Raw genomic sequence first — 14,077 nt, 5'->3', positions numbered from 1 at the left:
CATGACTTAATAAAAAAAAGAAATATGAAAGAATACAAATTAATTTTAAGAAATTATTTAATTTAAAATCAATAAATTATTATTATTACTATTATTTTATTTAATATTTATTAGTATAATTTTATTTTTAATTAAAAATAAAAAAAAATTATATCTCAAGTTTATCATAATTGATTATGTATGTATATAATCTGTTAAAATAATAAATTATACACACATATAATTAGTTACTATACCGAATGGTAGCCGACCAGGCCGAACACCCGAGTCCGTGGATGACCCAGCCGAATACCCGAGTCCGAGGATGATCATAATACCCGAGCCCACCGACTACTCGCAAATTGAACGGAACGCGTCGGTGTGCTCGGCCAAGTTTCAACCCTACGACAGGATGATTACGAAGAGCTTAATTAACATAATGCGTCGAATTAACCCCCTAATTTTCTGGGGCCCAATCCCTAATCACGGCCCAACAAGAACCACTATAAATAGGACCCCAACGAGGTATGTAACTAACTTTCAACTACCGCATTTATTACGCCGAGTACTTACTTGAGCGTTGGAGTGTCTTTGCAGGCACACCCCCCTCACATCAGACTACCCGGATAGGAGCGAGAAGACCGAGACCCAGGATCTGACCCACTACAACAAGGAAAAGTGAAGTGTGTATCCTAACACAGGAACATTTGGCGCCCACCGTGGGGCCGAGGAGACATTTTCAGCCCCTTAGAACTCTACAACTGAGACCGAGACATGGTGGTAACACGCAAAGGACAATCAACAACAACCCAACCGATCCCTAACCTCGAAAACAATCTCGCCATGAACAACCAAGAACGTTATCCATATGGAATGCCTCAGACACAACCGGAACCCGTGATACAAGAGGTCTAGCCGAATATTGACCGAGCTCAGCCCGACCTCCAAGATGACTTGCGCGTATTGCGTGAGGAAATGGCGGCCATCTGAAGACAGAGAGAAGTCGATGCCCGAGAGCTGGCCGAGCTGCGTCGGCAAAATGCCGAGCTCCGGAGCCTGAACCAAACTTACGTGCCATCAACTCCCACTCTCCAAGAGGAGTCGGCATACCATGCCCCAACGGACCATATGACCCGAACACCAGTTACCTCTCTGATAGGTAACAAGCCGATACCAGCGTTCACTCCTTAAGGCATCCTTTTTCACGAAGGATAATGGAAGCAACCCTGTTGGATCATTGGAAGAATCTTCCAATCGAAAAGTATGACGGATCTACCGATCCCGATGAACACCTGAACATCTTCTTGACACAGGCGACCCTCTCCACTCAAGATGACTCGACTTTGTGCTGAATATTTCCCACGTCGCTGAAATAAAGGGCCCTGAGTTGGTTCACGAGATTGTCGAGCTCTTCCATCGACTCGTTCAATGAGTTGTCATCTCAATTCACTCTTCAATTCGCGACGAGCAAGCCGTACAAGACGACCTCGTTAGCTTTAGCGGGGGTCCGTCAAGAAAAGAAGGAAAGTTTGAGAAGTTTCATGGACCGATTCAACAAGATTGCCATGGAGATTGGCGATCTTAACCCCGTTGTAGCGTTGGACTGATTGAGCACTACCCTCAGGCCGGGGCCATTTGTAAATAGCTTGTGCAAGAAGCCACCCGTTGACATGAATGATCTCTGACACCGAGCTGAAAAGTATATGCAAATGGAAGAGCTGGCCGAAACCCGAAATCAAGCTAGGGCCGAGGAGAACTACGGTCGAAAGGAATCCAGCCGAGAGCCGACGATAAGGACGAATGTCGAGCCTTCAAATGCTCGCCCCCCACGAGGACCACGCTACACAGCGTATACTCCCCTCAATGCGAGTAGGGCTAAGGTGATGGAGCAGGCCCTCGCATCAGAGATTCTGGTGATGCCGAAACGGGCGAACACACCCCCCAGAGCCAACAAAGCTAAGACGTGCCGATTCCACCAAAATAGGGGGCACTCGACAGAAGAATGTTTAGCGCTAAAAGGCAAGCTTGAGGACCTTATCAAGCAAGGTCACCTCAGGAGCTTCGTTACCCAGCAACCAAGGGAGAGAGACCATCACTCTCGGGAAGCACCACCCCCGAGAAACTGATGCCACCGGTCCCGGTCAACTGAAAGGAGAGACCACTCACGGCATTCTCGAGAAGACAACGACCGGCCGAGAAAGATAATAAACACAATAGCTGGAGGCTTTGCTGGGGGAGGTTCCACATCGTCCGCAACGAAGAGGCACCTCCGAGCAGTGCGATCAGTGAATAGTGTGAATCAGCTGAGTACGCCGAGGATGCCGCCAATAACCTTCTCCAATCGAGACTTTCGGGGTGTCGATCCCGTTCAGGACGACCTCATGGTGATTTCGGTCGAAATGCATAACTGCATTGTAAAGAAAACCTTGGTTGATCAGGGGAGCTCGGCCGACATTTTGTATTGGAATACCTTTGTGCAGCTGGGGATCCCGGAGGAGAGCCTAGAACCGTATCACGAGCCATTAGTAGGATTCTCAGGCGAAAGAGTGATGACGAGAGGATGCATTGACCTGTACACTTGTTTCGGCTTCGACCAGAAGTTCTCGCGAGAGATCAAAATCCACTACATCGTGGTGCATGCGAACACGTCGTACAACATCCTACTGGGCTGACCCTCCATTAATGCGCTAGGAGCCATCGTCTCGACCCCTCACTTGTGCATGAAGTTCCCATCGAGAGATGGACAGGTGATAACCGTGCACGCCGACCAAAAGACGGCAAGAGAATGTTACCTCTCTAGCCTAAAGGTACAGCCAATTACCGACCCCCCGAAGACGAAAGGTGTGAACGTAGTAAGGCAGCCAATGACAGATAGCATTGACCTCGACCCTCGGATAGGTGAGGAAGAGAGGATCGATCTCGCGGAGGATCTTATTCCTTTTTCAGTTAGGCCGAGCACCCGAACAAGTAACACACGTGGGATCTCAGTTGGGCGAGGTCGACTCAAACCGGGTCAAACGAGTGGTTCGAGACAACAAAGACCTCTTCGCATGGACAGCGTCGGACATGCCGGGAATAGATCCCAAATTCTTGTGTCACCGACTGGCCGTATGTCGTGACGCCCGACCAGTTGCACAAAAGAAGAGGAAGATGGGAGACGAGAAGAGAAAGACCGCCAATGCCGAGGTGCAGAAACTGTTGCAAGCGAAATTCATCAGAGAGGTCACCTACACCACTTGGTTGGCCAATGTGGTGTAGGTCAAAAAGGCGAATGGGAAGTGGAGAATGTGTACCGACTACACCGACCTCAACAAAGCCGGGCCCAAAGACGCCTATCCTCTCCCCTGCATAGACCGACTCGTCGACGAGGCATCCGGGCACTCCGTATTCAGCTTCCTCGATGCATATTCTGGCTACAACCAGATAAAAATGCACCCGGTCGACAAGGAGAAGACGGCGTTTATCATCGAGAGCGCCAACTTTTGCTACAAAGTCATGCCATTCGGACTGAAAAACATCGGAGCGACCTATCAGAGGTTAATGGACAAAGTGTTCCAGGGCCAAATTGGCCAAAACATTGAGATCTATGTGGACGATATGGTGGTCAAGTCCAACTCCCTGGCCGATCACATAGCCGACCTAGCCGAAATCTTCGGTGAACTACGCAAGCACAACATGAGGCTTAACCCTGAGAAGTGCACCTTTGGGGTCAAGGGGGGCAAATTTCTAGGATTTATGCTATCAGCAAGAGGGATAGAAGCAAACCGACACAAATGTCAGGCCGTGTTAGACATGCGAAGCCCGAGCAACCTTAAGGAATTGCAACGACTGGCAGGAAGGTTGGTCGCCTTGTCCCGATTCCTCCCTCGATTGGCCGACAAAATTAGCCCGATGACAAAGCTTCTACGGAAGGCTTCGGCCTTCTCGTGGGACGAGCCATGCGAAGAAGCCTTTGCAGCATTGAAAACAACCCTGGCGAAACCGCCGATCCTCACGAGACCTGATCCTGTGAGTCCACTACTCGTATACTTGGCTATATTCGAGGAGGCGATCAGCTCGGTCTTAGTACAAGAGAAAGAAGGAACCCAAGTTCCCATATATTTTGTTAGCCGACTCCTACAAGATTCCGAGACCCGGGTACCAGTTGATAGAGAAAGTGGTGCTCGGCTTGGTACACACTTCCCGACGCCTACGACATTATTTCCAGAGCCATCGAGTAGTTGTACACACCGACTTCCCGATCGCTAAGGTCCTAGGCAAGCCTGAACTCGCCGGAAGAATGATGGCTTGGTCGGTGGAGTTATCCCAATTTGACATCACCTTCAAACCGAGAGGACCGATCAAAGCTCAATGCTTGGCCGACTTTGTGAATGAGCTCCATCCTCACGGCCAATTCGAAGAGCATTGGTGGACCCTCCACGTGGACGGTTCCTCAAACACTACAAAAAAATCAAGTTTTAGCGACCACCAAAATCGGTCGCTATTTAGGTAAATTCAGTCGCTATTTCATTCAGCGACCGAAATAGCGACCGAAAAAATCCGTCGCTAAAACCCTGGTCGCTATTTCAAATAGCGACCGAAATTTTTTCCGTCGCAATTTAGCGACCGAAAAATCAGTCGCTAGCCAATAAAAATCCGTCGCTAAAATTTTGGTCTCCTAACTTTTGAGACCAATTTTGCGACCGAATTTTTTGGTAGCAATTTCCGTCGCTAATTTTTGTATTTATTTAATAAAAACATTTTATAAATCAGTCGCTAAATCGGTCGCTAAAAAACTGAAATAGGTACGAATAAATTCAGTCGCTGAAATAGGTACGGATAAATTCAGTCGCTATTTCGGTCGCTAAAAAAACTGAAATAGGTACGAATAAAATCGGTCGCTATTTCGGTCGCTAAAAACCTGAAATAGATACGCATAAAATCGGTCGCTATTTCGGTCGCTAAAAATTTGAAATAGCCACCAATTATTTTGATCACTATTTCAGTTGCTAATAACTTTAATTAGCTACAAATAATTTCAGTCGCTATTTCGGTCACTAAAATATACCAGTATTTTTAAATTCTTTTTTAATTATAAATTTATACCTGTTAATGAATATGTAATTAACAATATATTTATTACACAATTTATAATAATAAACTAGAACATACTAAAAGACAAAATCTTATCGAAGAAGATTTATATTATAGTGAAAACTAAATAAAATATAAGTATGTCAATATAATATGCTAAAAACACAATAATAACATAAAACGTTTAAACTTGAACAAAGTAATAGTCAAATACAATAAAATATCCCGAAACAAGTGAAATAAAGAAGTTTAATTAAGGGTCTTCTGCTATGTCATCAAGAGCATCATCAACAGCATGGTCAGGATCATCTGGGGTAGTACTCGGTGCAGGAGGGGTTGGCCTTAAAGGGTCAATGTTGAGATGGCGTAGTATATACTGCATCTGCTCATCATGCTGTTGAACTTGTATTAGCTTCCTTTTATATAATGTCATAACTAACTTACAAAAAAGAATAATTTCTAAGTTATAAATTAAAACATAACTGAATTGGAATTTCTAAGTGATAGCCAGTGTCCAACAGCAGTCCAACAACATAACAAAATCAAGTACAAGAAAATAAACAAATTGGCCCCTTTCTTGAGTAAACTCATAGTATAAAACGAATCATCTTCTATTAACGATTTGGCAGCACCCTAAGTGCAGAAGTAGCAACAAGAGAAGAGAATCAGGACAAAACATAAAACCCCTTGAGGATGAAACGAAAATTCAAATTGTCTGCTACTTTCTTGAAAGAAAGAAGAGACAGTAATCTGTCCATTAAAATTTTATATTCCACACCAAAGGAAGTTATATTTACATGTCTAGTCAAGGAAGTTCATTTTGTTGTCAGAAAAGCCACAAGTTTATACATATCTAGAGAAACAACAATACAGCAAAGTAAAAGTAATTAGCATGGCGAATGAGATAAAAACTCATGTAAGGGAACGACTTTAGAACAGTATCTTAACTCCCAAAGAATGCTAACAAATACAACGAGCATAGAGTAAGAACTTGGCTCGAATGCATCTATCTTGTCAGGTTTCTTAAAGCAGTTTTTAAAAACTACTTAAAACTTCAATTGATCGATTATAATTGAAAAGCATGAAGATTAATACACTTTGTAAGGCATGATCAGAGAATCTTATTAAACATATAAACAAACAAAAAAGAACAAGTTGACAATTTTAACATGTGTGGACTATTATTTGGTTTTCAGTTTGTCAATTTTAATGTGGGTATGATAGAAGTGGACTTGGAAGTAGTACATGAACACAAAACCTATGAATTGTTTAAAATATTGATCACCTTATTATCCATGGATAACACATTATAATTTTAAACCAAAAAAGGCTATTAATCTTCATTCATAAAATTATTGGACTACCCAAAATTATTACATGATGCTAAATAATATTTAATTAATTGTGAAAAATTTTAGTAACCGTTAAAAAAAAATCTGAGAATTACTTTTGTTTCTTTTGATTAAAAAAATATTTTCTTCTAATTCATAACCTTTTGGATTCCCTCTGTTCCTCTCATATTCAACATGTACAAGATCAGACTTAATAGTAACTTAGTAGTTGCTCATGAGTCTGCAATATAGGGAAGTATTAATTTAACCATTAATTTGACATGCCAAAAGAGATTTCATTGTGCCTTGTAAATTTTTTCTAGAAATTATGATTAAAACACCAAATTCAGCTTTTGAAAAAGATTTAAAAACTCAAAGTATTAGCAACCCAAAAACAAATTAAAGATCAAAGAAATACCTTATCAATTCTATTTATTACACAATTAAAGCAAGGGAAGTATTAATTCAAAATAATGATCTAATTAAAAGAAAATCATGTCCAAGAGAACATAGAAACCAATATTCAAACTTCTTTTTTATCCTTACTGTTGAACTTCTAATTAGAATGAAAAAAAAATATTTAAATATGAATTGCAACAGGATTCACATAAGCAGAGGAACCAACACCCATGACTTAGATTCAAAATAATATTTATCCTTATTTAAACTTGTATAATTAGAAAAGAAAGAATTATTAGAATTATTATATACTAGAGTATTATCATATTTAACAACTTTATTAGAATTATTATATACTAGATTATAGCTTATTTTTATAGACATATTGCCAAGTACAGGCGTTATTGGACCAGTTAGCATGTTTCCATGAAGGTACCTAATTAAATGAAGAAATCACGCAACAAGAAAAATAAGGTAAGGATTCTTACACAGTAAAAAGTTAGAATCAGTTTTCTAGGCTTTTGCATATGGCAATAGTTGATATCGCTGGCATGTCAACTATGATCTAAAGCACCGCAGCCACAATAGCAGCAGGGAAATATCACAGCCTGCATCAAAACAGATAAAAGAAACATCATTGAAATTTCATAACAGATGGTGCAATGTCATGAGTCATGTATTTAGAACTTTTTTATAGCCACAATTTTGTTTTGAAGTTCCCAAAATCTACCAATGCAGCTCACTCATTAGACTTTCCAATATGGTGTTTATCTAGAAAAACTCTATCATAATGTGGCTTTCGTTAGATATTTTGGCATTATATTTCATGAACTTTGTCCTTGAAAATTGTCACCAAATCACAAGCGCACACTAGCAATTCCTTTTGGTGTTGATGGATCGATAAAGATGGACTTATAAGCAATCATTTTTTCTCCATATAACACGAATATATCATCTTGAGAAAGAAACAAGATGCTGCCACTTTTTCCAAGTGAAGATATGTCCCTTAGACCATAACCACCACAAATGGATATCATGTACTCTACAACATCTAATTTAAACATCTCTCTCAAAAATTCTTGGAAATATATGCTTATGTAATTATGCAGAGAAAAAAGAAAATAAAAAGGATGTTATAGAAAGCTACATGTAGTTAAGAAACTAGGAGGCATACATTAATCAAGCACATGACACATTCAATTCATTAAATGAACTAGGAGGTATATACCTGTTTGGCAAGATTACAAGCACAATCTGGTGAGTTAAGGATTTCATAATAAAACACAAAAAAGTTGAGAGCAAGCCTAAGCCTAATCAAGTGGGTGGGGGCTAAGTCAGCAAGAGTAATATCCTGCATCAAGGAGACAAAAATTTCAATTTCAGTAACACACTAGTAACCACTAAAATCCATAATCATTGAGGGTGCAAGCATCTAAAACCTAATGGTTATACATATTTAAACAAAGGAACCAGGAACCCAGCAGCCTAATCATTGTAAAAAAGAAAAAACAACAAACAAACAAACATGAAAAACAAAGTGCAAAGGAAATGAACAGCGAGAAAAACACCATCAACAACAAGTAAACCATGGCATCACTTCAAAACACAATTGCTCGAACTCCAGACCTAATCACAGAAAGCCTCAAACAACATTCACAATTACTTGATCCATAAGTAATTATTAACAAGTAAAACTCAGCACCCTCGTTGAAATCATTAAAGATGAAAGGCTACAACAACAAGAAGGAAACAGCAGAGTAATTGAGAAGAGAAACTAAGCGCACCGTTTGGTATATCCTTTAGCTGCGTGCCACGTCCCTGAAAGAAAGAAAAAAAAAAGCAAACAGATCCAAACGATTCAAAACATGAACACTCCACTCCAGTCCTCACGAACCCAGAAAATAAACAATTAAGTAATTAGATTAAATAAATAATATAAAGTGTACCTTCTCAATTGTGAAACCTTTACTAGCGGAGGATCTCGCAGACTTGGCCGGCGAGGGCACAGAGTAACGCTCCACCGTTTTCCTCTCCCTCGTTGGCCTCTCACTCGCCGGCGTAACTGGATCCTTCTTCTCCGATGCTTTACTCTTCTTCGGAGTCTCCTTGCCGCGTCCCTTTCCCTTAGCCTTCGCTTTCTCTTTCCCTTTCTCTTTCTCTTCCGCTTCGTTCTCCTCCTCTTCCACTTCTTCCTCATCGTCGTTGTCGTCTTTCTCCTCTTCGTCGTCCTCGTCGATCTCTTTCTTCTCGCCGGCGTCTTCCTCTTCTACTTCCCGGTTGCTTGCTCCGTTGACATCATCCTCGGATTTAGCGGCCTCCGCGGAAGCCTCCTTCTCCGGAATCTCGGAGGCCGGTGGCGATTTGGCGTCGTGGAGCGGAGGCTTGGAGTCTTCTAGGGTTTCGGTGGCCATGGATGGGGGAGGGGGGACCAGAGAATTGGGAACCCTAGCGTTGAGAGAAACCTTAGAATTGGAGGAAAAGGGAACAGAATCGTTGTGATTGAGATTAGAAGAGAGAGAAATGAAATTGGAGTTTGATGAGAGGGCGCGCTGGAGGGTGAAAGTGTGTGTGTGGGGTGGTTTTCAAAATTTGATGCCAAATTGTGAGCGGGTTTCGCCACTAGCTCACTCACTCACTCTTTCCCCCTTCTTTTTTGCTTTTCTCCCGGCAAAACTACTTACTACTAACCTAAAAAATAAGAAAATGAAAATTAATTAATTAATTAATTATTAATTAATTAAGATTTTGGGAAAACCCCTATAGTGAATTGTAACGGAGGGAGGGACTGCCTCGCTCTCTCGCCTCACCTGCTTGTTAATTACGAAATAATGATTACTGATTATTATTATTATTATTACTGAATTATTGAATCTGTGGGCCACTATATCCTGCCAAAGTGTGAGATGATGATATGTGAATTGTGATTAGGCATGGTAATTAAAAAATAAAAAATAAATATTTATGAGCATTTTTTTATATTTTTAATTTGTGCTTAATTTATTTAAAATAAATAAATAAATAATTTTTTAAAATTTAATTTAAATCAAACATGTTATTATTGAATTAGATTAAAATAAAGAAATTGTTTTAAATTTCACTTGTGTCGGATAATCATATTAATTTATTATCAAATTTTTAATTAGTTTCATATCCTATTAACATAATTAAATAATTATGTTAATAAATAAAGTTTATTTATGTTAATAAATAAAGTTTATAAATAATTAAATAATATTTATCTTAAAAATAAACATTATTTTTAAGGGTTGGATTGTTAAATTATAAAAATTAAATCATAATAAATCAAAATATTATAAAAATTATAATTCAAATAAAAAAAAATCAAAAGTATTAAATACATTAAAATATTATAATCAAAAGAAATCTAGTATTAAATCAAAAGAGTATAAAAATCATAACTAAAATTATAATAAATATTCTGATATTAAATATTTGTATCAAAGAAATTATTACAGATTTTAAATTTTATTTATTATTTTTTATAATCAAAAGATATCTAATATTAATTCAAAAGATTATAATAATTATAACTCAAATCATAATAAATAATTTGATATTAAATTTATTATATATTAAAATTAATTAAATATTTTTATCAAAGAAACTGATACAGATTTTATATTTTATTTACTATATTTTATAATCAAAAGAAATTCAATATTAAATTAAAAGATAATAAAAAATTATAACTAAAATCATAATAAATTTTCTAATATTAGATTTAGTATATATTAAAATTAATTCAATATTTATATTTAAGAAATTGTTACAGATTTTAAATATATATTTTAAAGTTTTTATTTTATTAAATTAATTGAAAATAAATTATATTTTATCACTTTTTAATAAAGTAAGTGAATGATAATAAATTATCTAAAATTTTTAAATATATTTTAATTAAAAATATTTTTTTTATCAATACAATGACTAAAAGTATTATAATAAATAATAAAATTAAATAAATTAAATCTTATAATAGTTATTTTTTAATAATACTAAATTAAATATTCTAATTATTTTATAATAAATTAAAATAAAAAGATAATAAAATATTTTAACTGGTATTTCAAATAAAACACATTAAAATATTATAATCAAAAGAAATCCAGTATTAAATCAAAAGATTATAAAAATCATAATTAAAATTATAATAAATATTTTGATATTAAATATTTGTATAAAGATATTGCTACAGATTTTAGATTTTATTTATTATATTTTATAATCAAAAGATATCTAATATTAAATCAAAAAGATTATAATAATTATAACTCAAATCCAGATAAATATTTTGATATTAAATTTATTATATATTAAAATTAATTAAATATTTTTATCAAAGAAACTAATACAGATTTTAGATTTTATTTACTATGTTTTATAATCAAAAGAAATCCAATATTAAATTATAAGATAATAAAAATTATAAGTTTTTGTATTATATATATATATATATTGCTTTCCCAAGAATACTAAGAAATCAAGTTGGTATAACGGTATGGCCGTTGGCCCATATCCCCCATAACCAAGGATCGAATCCTGGCTTTGTAATTTTAGTTAAACAATGCGAAAAAATTTAGCTACCGAAATTTAATCGGTCGCTAAAAAATTCAAATGTTCAGTATTAGCGACCGAATTAAATTCGGTCGCAATTGTTTGATAATTATTTTCAAAATTGGTCGCTAATTCCGTCGCAAACTATATTTTTATGAAACACAAGTAAATAGCGACCGATTTTCTCGCTACCACTCTAATCCGTCGCTAATTCGGTCGCAAAACAACGATTGACAAATTTCAGTCGCTAAATCGGTCGCTAAACAGCGACTGATAAATTTCAGTCGCTAAATCTGTCGCTATTTTAATCGGTCGCTAAATAGCGACCGATAAAATTCGGTCGCTAATTTCGGTCGCTATTTTGTATTTTTCTTGTAGTGAAATTGTCAAGGAAGCGGTGATGGAGTAATTCTGGAGCGACCCAAAGGAATAGTTTTGGAACAATCCCTCCGCTTTCGATTCAAGGCTTCGAACAACCAAGCCGAATACGAAGCCTTATTGACTGGACTAAGGCTAGCCGAAGACATGGGTGCTTCGAGAATCAAGTGCTTGACCGATTCCAAAGTCATAGCCGAGCAAGTAGGCGGTAACTTCCAAGTAAAAGATCACAACATGATGAAGTACTACCATGCCTATCAAAAATCGAAGGCAAACTTTCAAGAGGTGTTGGTCGAGCACATCCCGCGCGAGGACAACACCCGAGCCGATCAGTTGGCTAGGTTGGCCGCGACCAAGAAGTCGGGCCAACTAAAGACCATCATTCAGCAAGAAATCGACCACCCTAGTGTCGAAGCAGAAGTCGTAGCAAGCGTTGATGCCGACCACCCCGGCCAGAGCGACCCACCTGACTCGCGAGCCAAAATCAAGGCATTCATCACCAATGGCGCCGCTCCGACCGACCCGACCGAGGCCAAACGATTGAGAACACAGGTCAGCAGATATGTCATCATCGCCGATCAGTTATATAAGCGCGGCTTCTCTACTCCCCTACTCAAATGCCTAGACCAAACCGAGGCCGATTACGTGATAAAAGAAGTTCACGAGGGTATTTGCGGAATGCACTCCGGAGCGAGATCGACTGTTTCCAAGCTTCTACGTGCCGGGTACTACTGGCTGACCATGAATACCGACTACAGAGCCTTTGTGAGGAAGTGTCAACAATGTCAGAGGCACGGCAACTTAATTCACCAAGCCGCCGAGCAGCTGCATTACATTCCCCCAGCGTGGCCGTTCGCCACATGGGGGGCCGACATCCTTGGACCTTTCCCGGTGGCCAAGGGACAATGCAAGTTCCTCATCGTCACCGTGGACTTGTTCACCAAATGGATCGAGGCCGAGCCCCTGGCAAACATCTCTACTCATCAAGTACAAAAATTCCTTTGGAAGAATGTCATCACCTGGTTCGGCATCCCTTCAACCCTGGTGACCGACAACGGCCTTCAATTCACTGGCCGAAAACTCAACGAGTTCTTAACCGGCCTAGGAATACGACACAAGGTCACATCGGTCGAGCACCCACAAAGGAACGGCCAAGCCGAATCTGCCAACAAAGTCATCCTGACAGAGTTGAAGAAACGACTAGGGGAAGCAAAGGGAGCATGGGCCGAGCAGTTGCCCGAGGTACTTTGGGCCTACCGATGCACGCCCCAGTCAACCACACAAGAGACCCCCTTCCGATTAGTATATGGATCCGATATAATGCTCCTAGTAGAAATTGGAGAACCATCATTTCGTCGAGCCCACTTCGACGAGTCGAACAACGAAGCCGAGCTCCGAGCAAACCTGGACGTTGTAGAAGAAATCTGAGACCGAGCCCTGGTAGTGGCCGAGGCCACCAAGCAGCGCTACAAGAGAAGATTCGACAATAAGGTGAAGCCTAGAGAATTTCGCGAAGGAGATCTTGTTTGGAGAGTCACAGGCGAAGCAAGAAAAGATCCGAGACAAGGAAAACTTGCCCCAAATTGGGACGGACCCTTCCAAGTGCGACAAACCTAAACAACAGAGCATACAAGCTGGAGTACCTATAGAGAACCAATTCCGAGAACTTTGAACTCCTCGCATGTGAAAGTGTATTACAGCTGATGTAATAGTGCACTCTTTTCCTTGACCGATTCTTTTTTCCCTAAGGAGGGTTTTGGGTCGGCAAGGTTTTCAACGAGGTACTTCATTAATAAAATTTTCAAATTTCATCATACCGTTTGCTGTTATATTGTATGTCTAGGTCGCGTTCATGCAAATCCACTCGTATAAGCCGACGTCGAGTAATCCTCGGCCGACCACTCAAAGTGCTCTCGAGCCCTACAGGTTTCCCTCCCAAGTACCCTCCTCGACTAAGGATGTACCTAGGCCGAGCACTACAACGCACAGACACCGAGCAACCCTCGGGCCAACCATACACAGGCACATTCGAGTACCCTCCTCGTCTAAGGATGTATCTAGGCCGAGCACTATGCACGAAGGCGACGACGCCGACCAATACTTGGCCGACGACGAAAAGTGCACTCGCGCCCAACAGGTTTCCCCCCCGAGTACCCTCTTCGACTAGGGATGTACCTAGGCCAAGTACTACGCATGAACGCGATGACGCTGAGCAATACTTGGCCAACGGCGAAAAGTGCAATCGCGCCCGACAGGTTTCCCTCCCGAGTACCCTCCTCGGCTAAGGATGTACCTAGGCTGAGTACTACGCATTAATGCAACGACACCGAGCAACCCTCGGT

At 39.4% G+C, this 14,077-nt stretch overlaps 1 protein-coding gene across 2 annotated transcripts; it reads right to left on the bottom strand.

The window, feature by feature from the left end:
- Window positions 1-6,384: 6,384 nt before the first annotated feature.
- On the bottom strand, window positions 6,385-9,242 carry LOC145952919 (uncharacterized). 2 transcript variants are annotated; one of them, XR_014430415.1, is made up of 4 exons: window positions 8,729-9,242; window positions 8,567-8,600; window positions 8,011-8,133; window positions 6,387-7,390 (listed from the first exon to the last, which is right to left on the bottom strand). XR_014430415.1 is itself a non-coding variant. In XM_083066042.1 (3 exons), exons 1-3 carry the CDS (start codon window positions 9,191-9,193, stop codon window positions 8,117-8,119), a joined length of 516 nt encoding a protein of 171 aa, XP_082922168.1. In that variant the 5' UTR covers window positions 9,194-9,242; the 3' UTR covers window positions 6,385-8,116. The 2 variants fall into 2 exon arrangements, 1 of the variants encoding a protein (XP_082922168.1); XM_083066042.1 differs by having other exon boundaries at window positions 6,385-8,133.
- Window positions 9,243-14,077: the final 4,835 nt, after the last annotated feature.

This window comes from Cajanus cajan, chromosome 10, assembly GCF_000230855.2.
Source record: "Cajanus cajan strain Asha chromosome 10, NIPB_CcT2T_4, whole genome shotgun sequence".
Taxonomy (NCBI): domain Eukaryota; kingdom Viridiplantae; phylum Streptophyta; class Magnoliopsida; order Fabales; family Fabaceae; genus Cajanus; species Cajanus cajan.
This window is presented reverse-complemented; position numbering and strand designations above follow the sequence as displayed.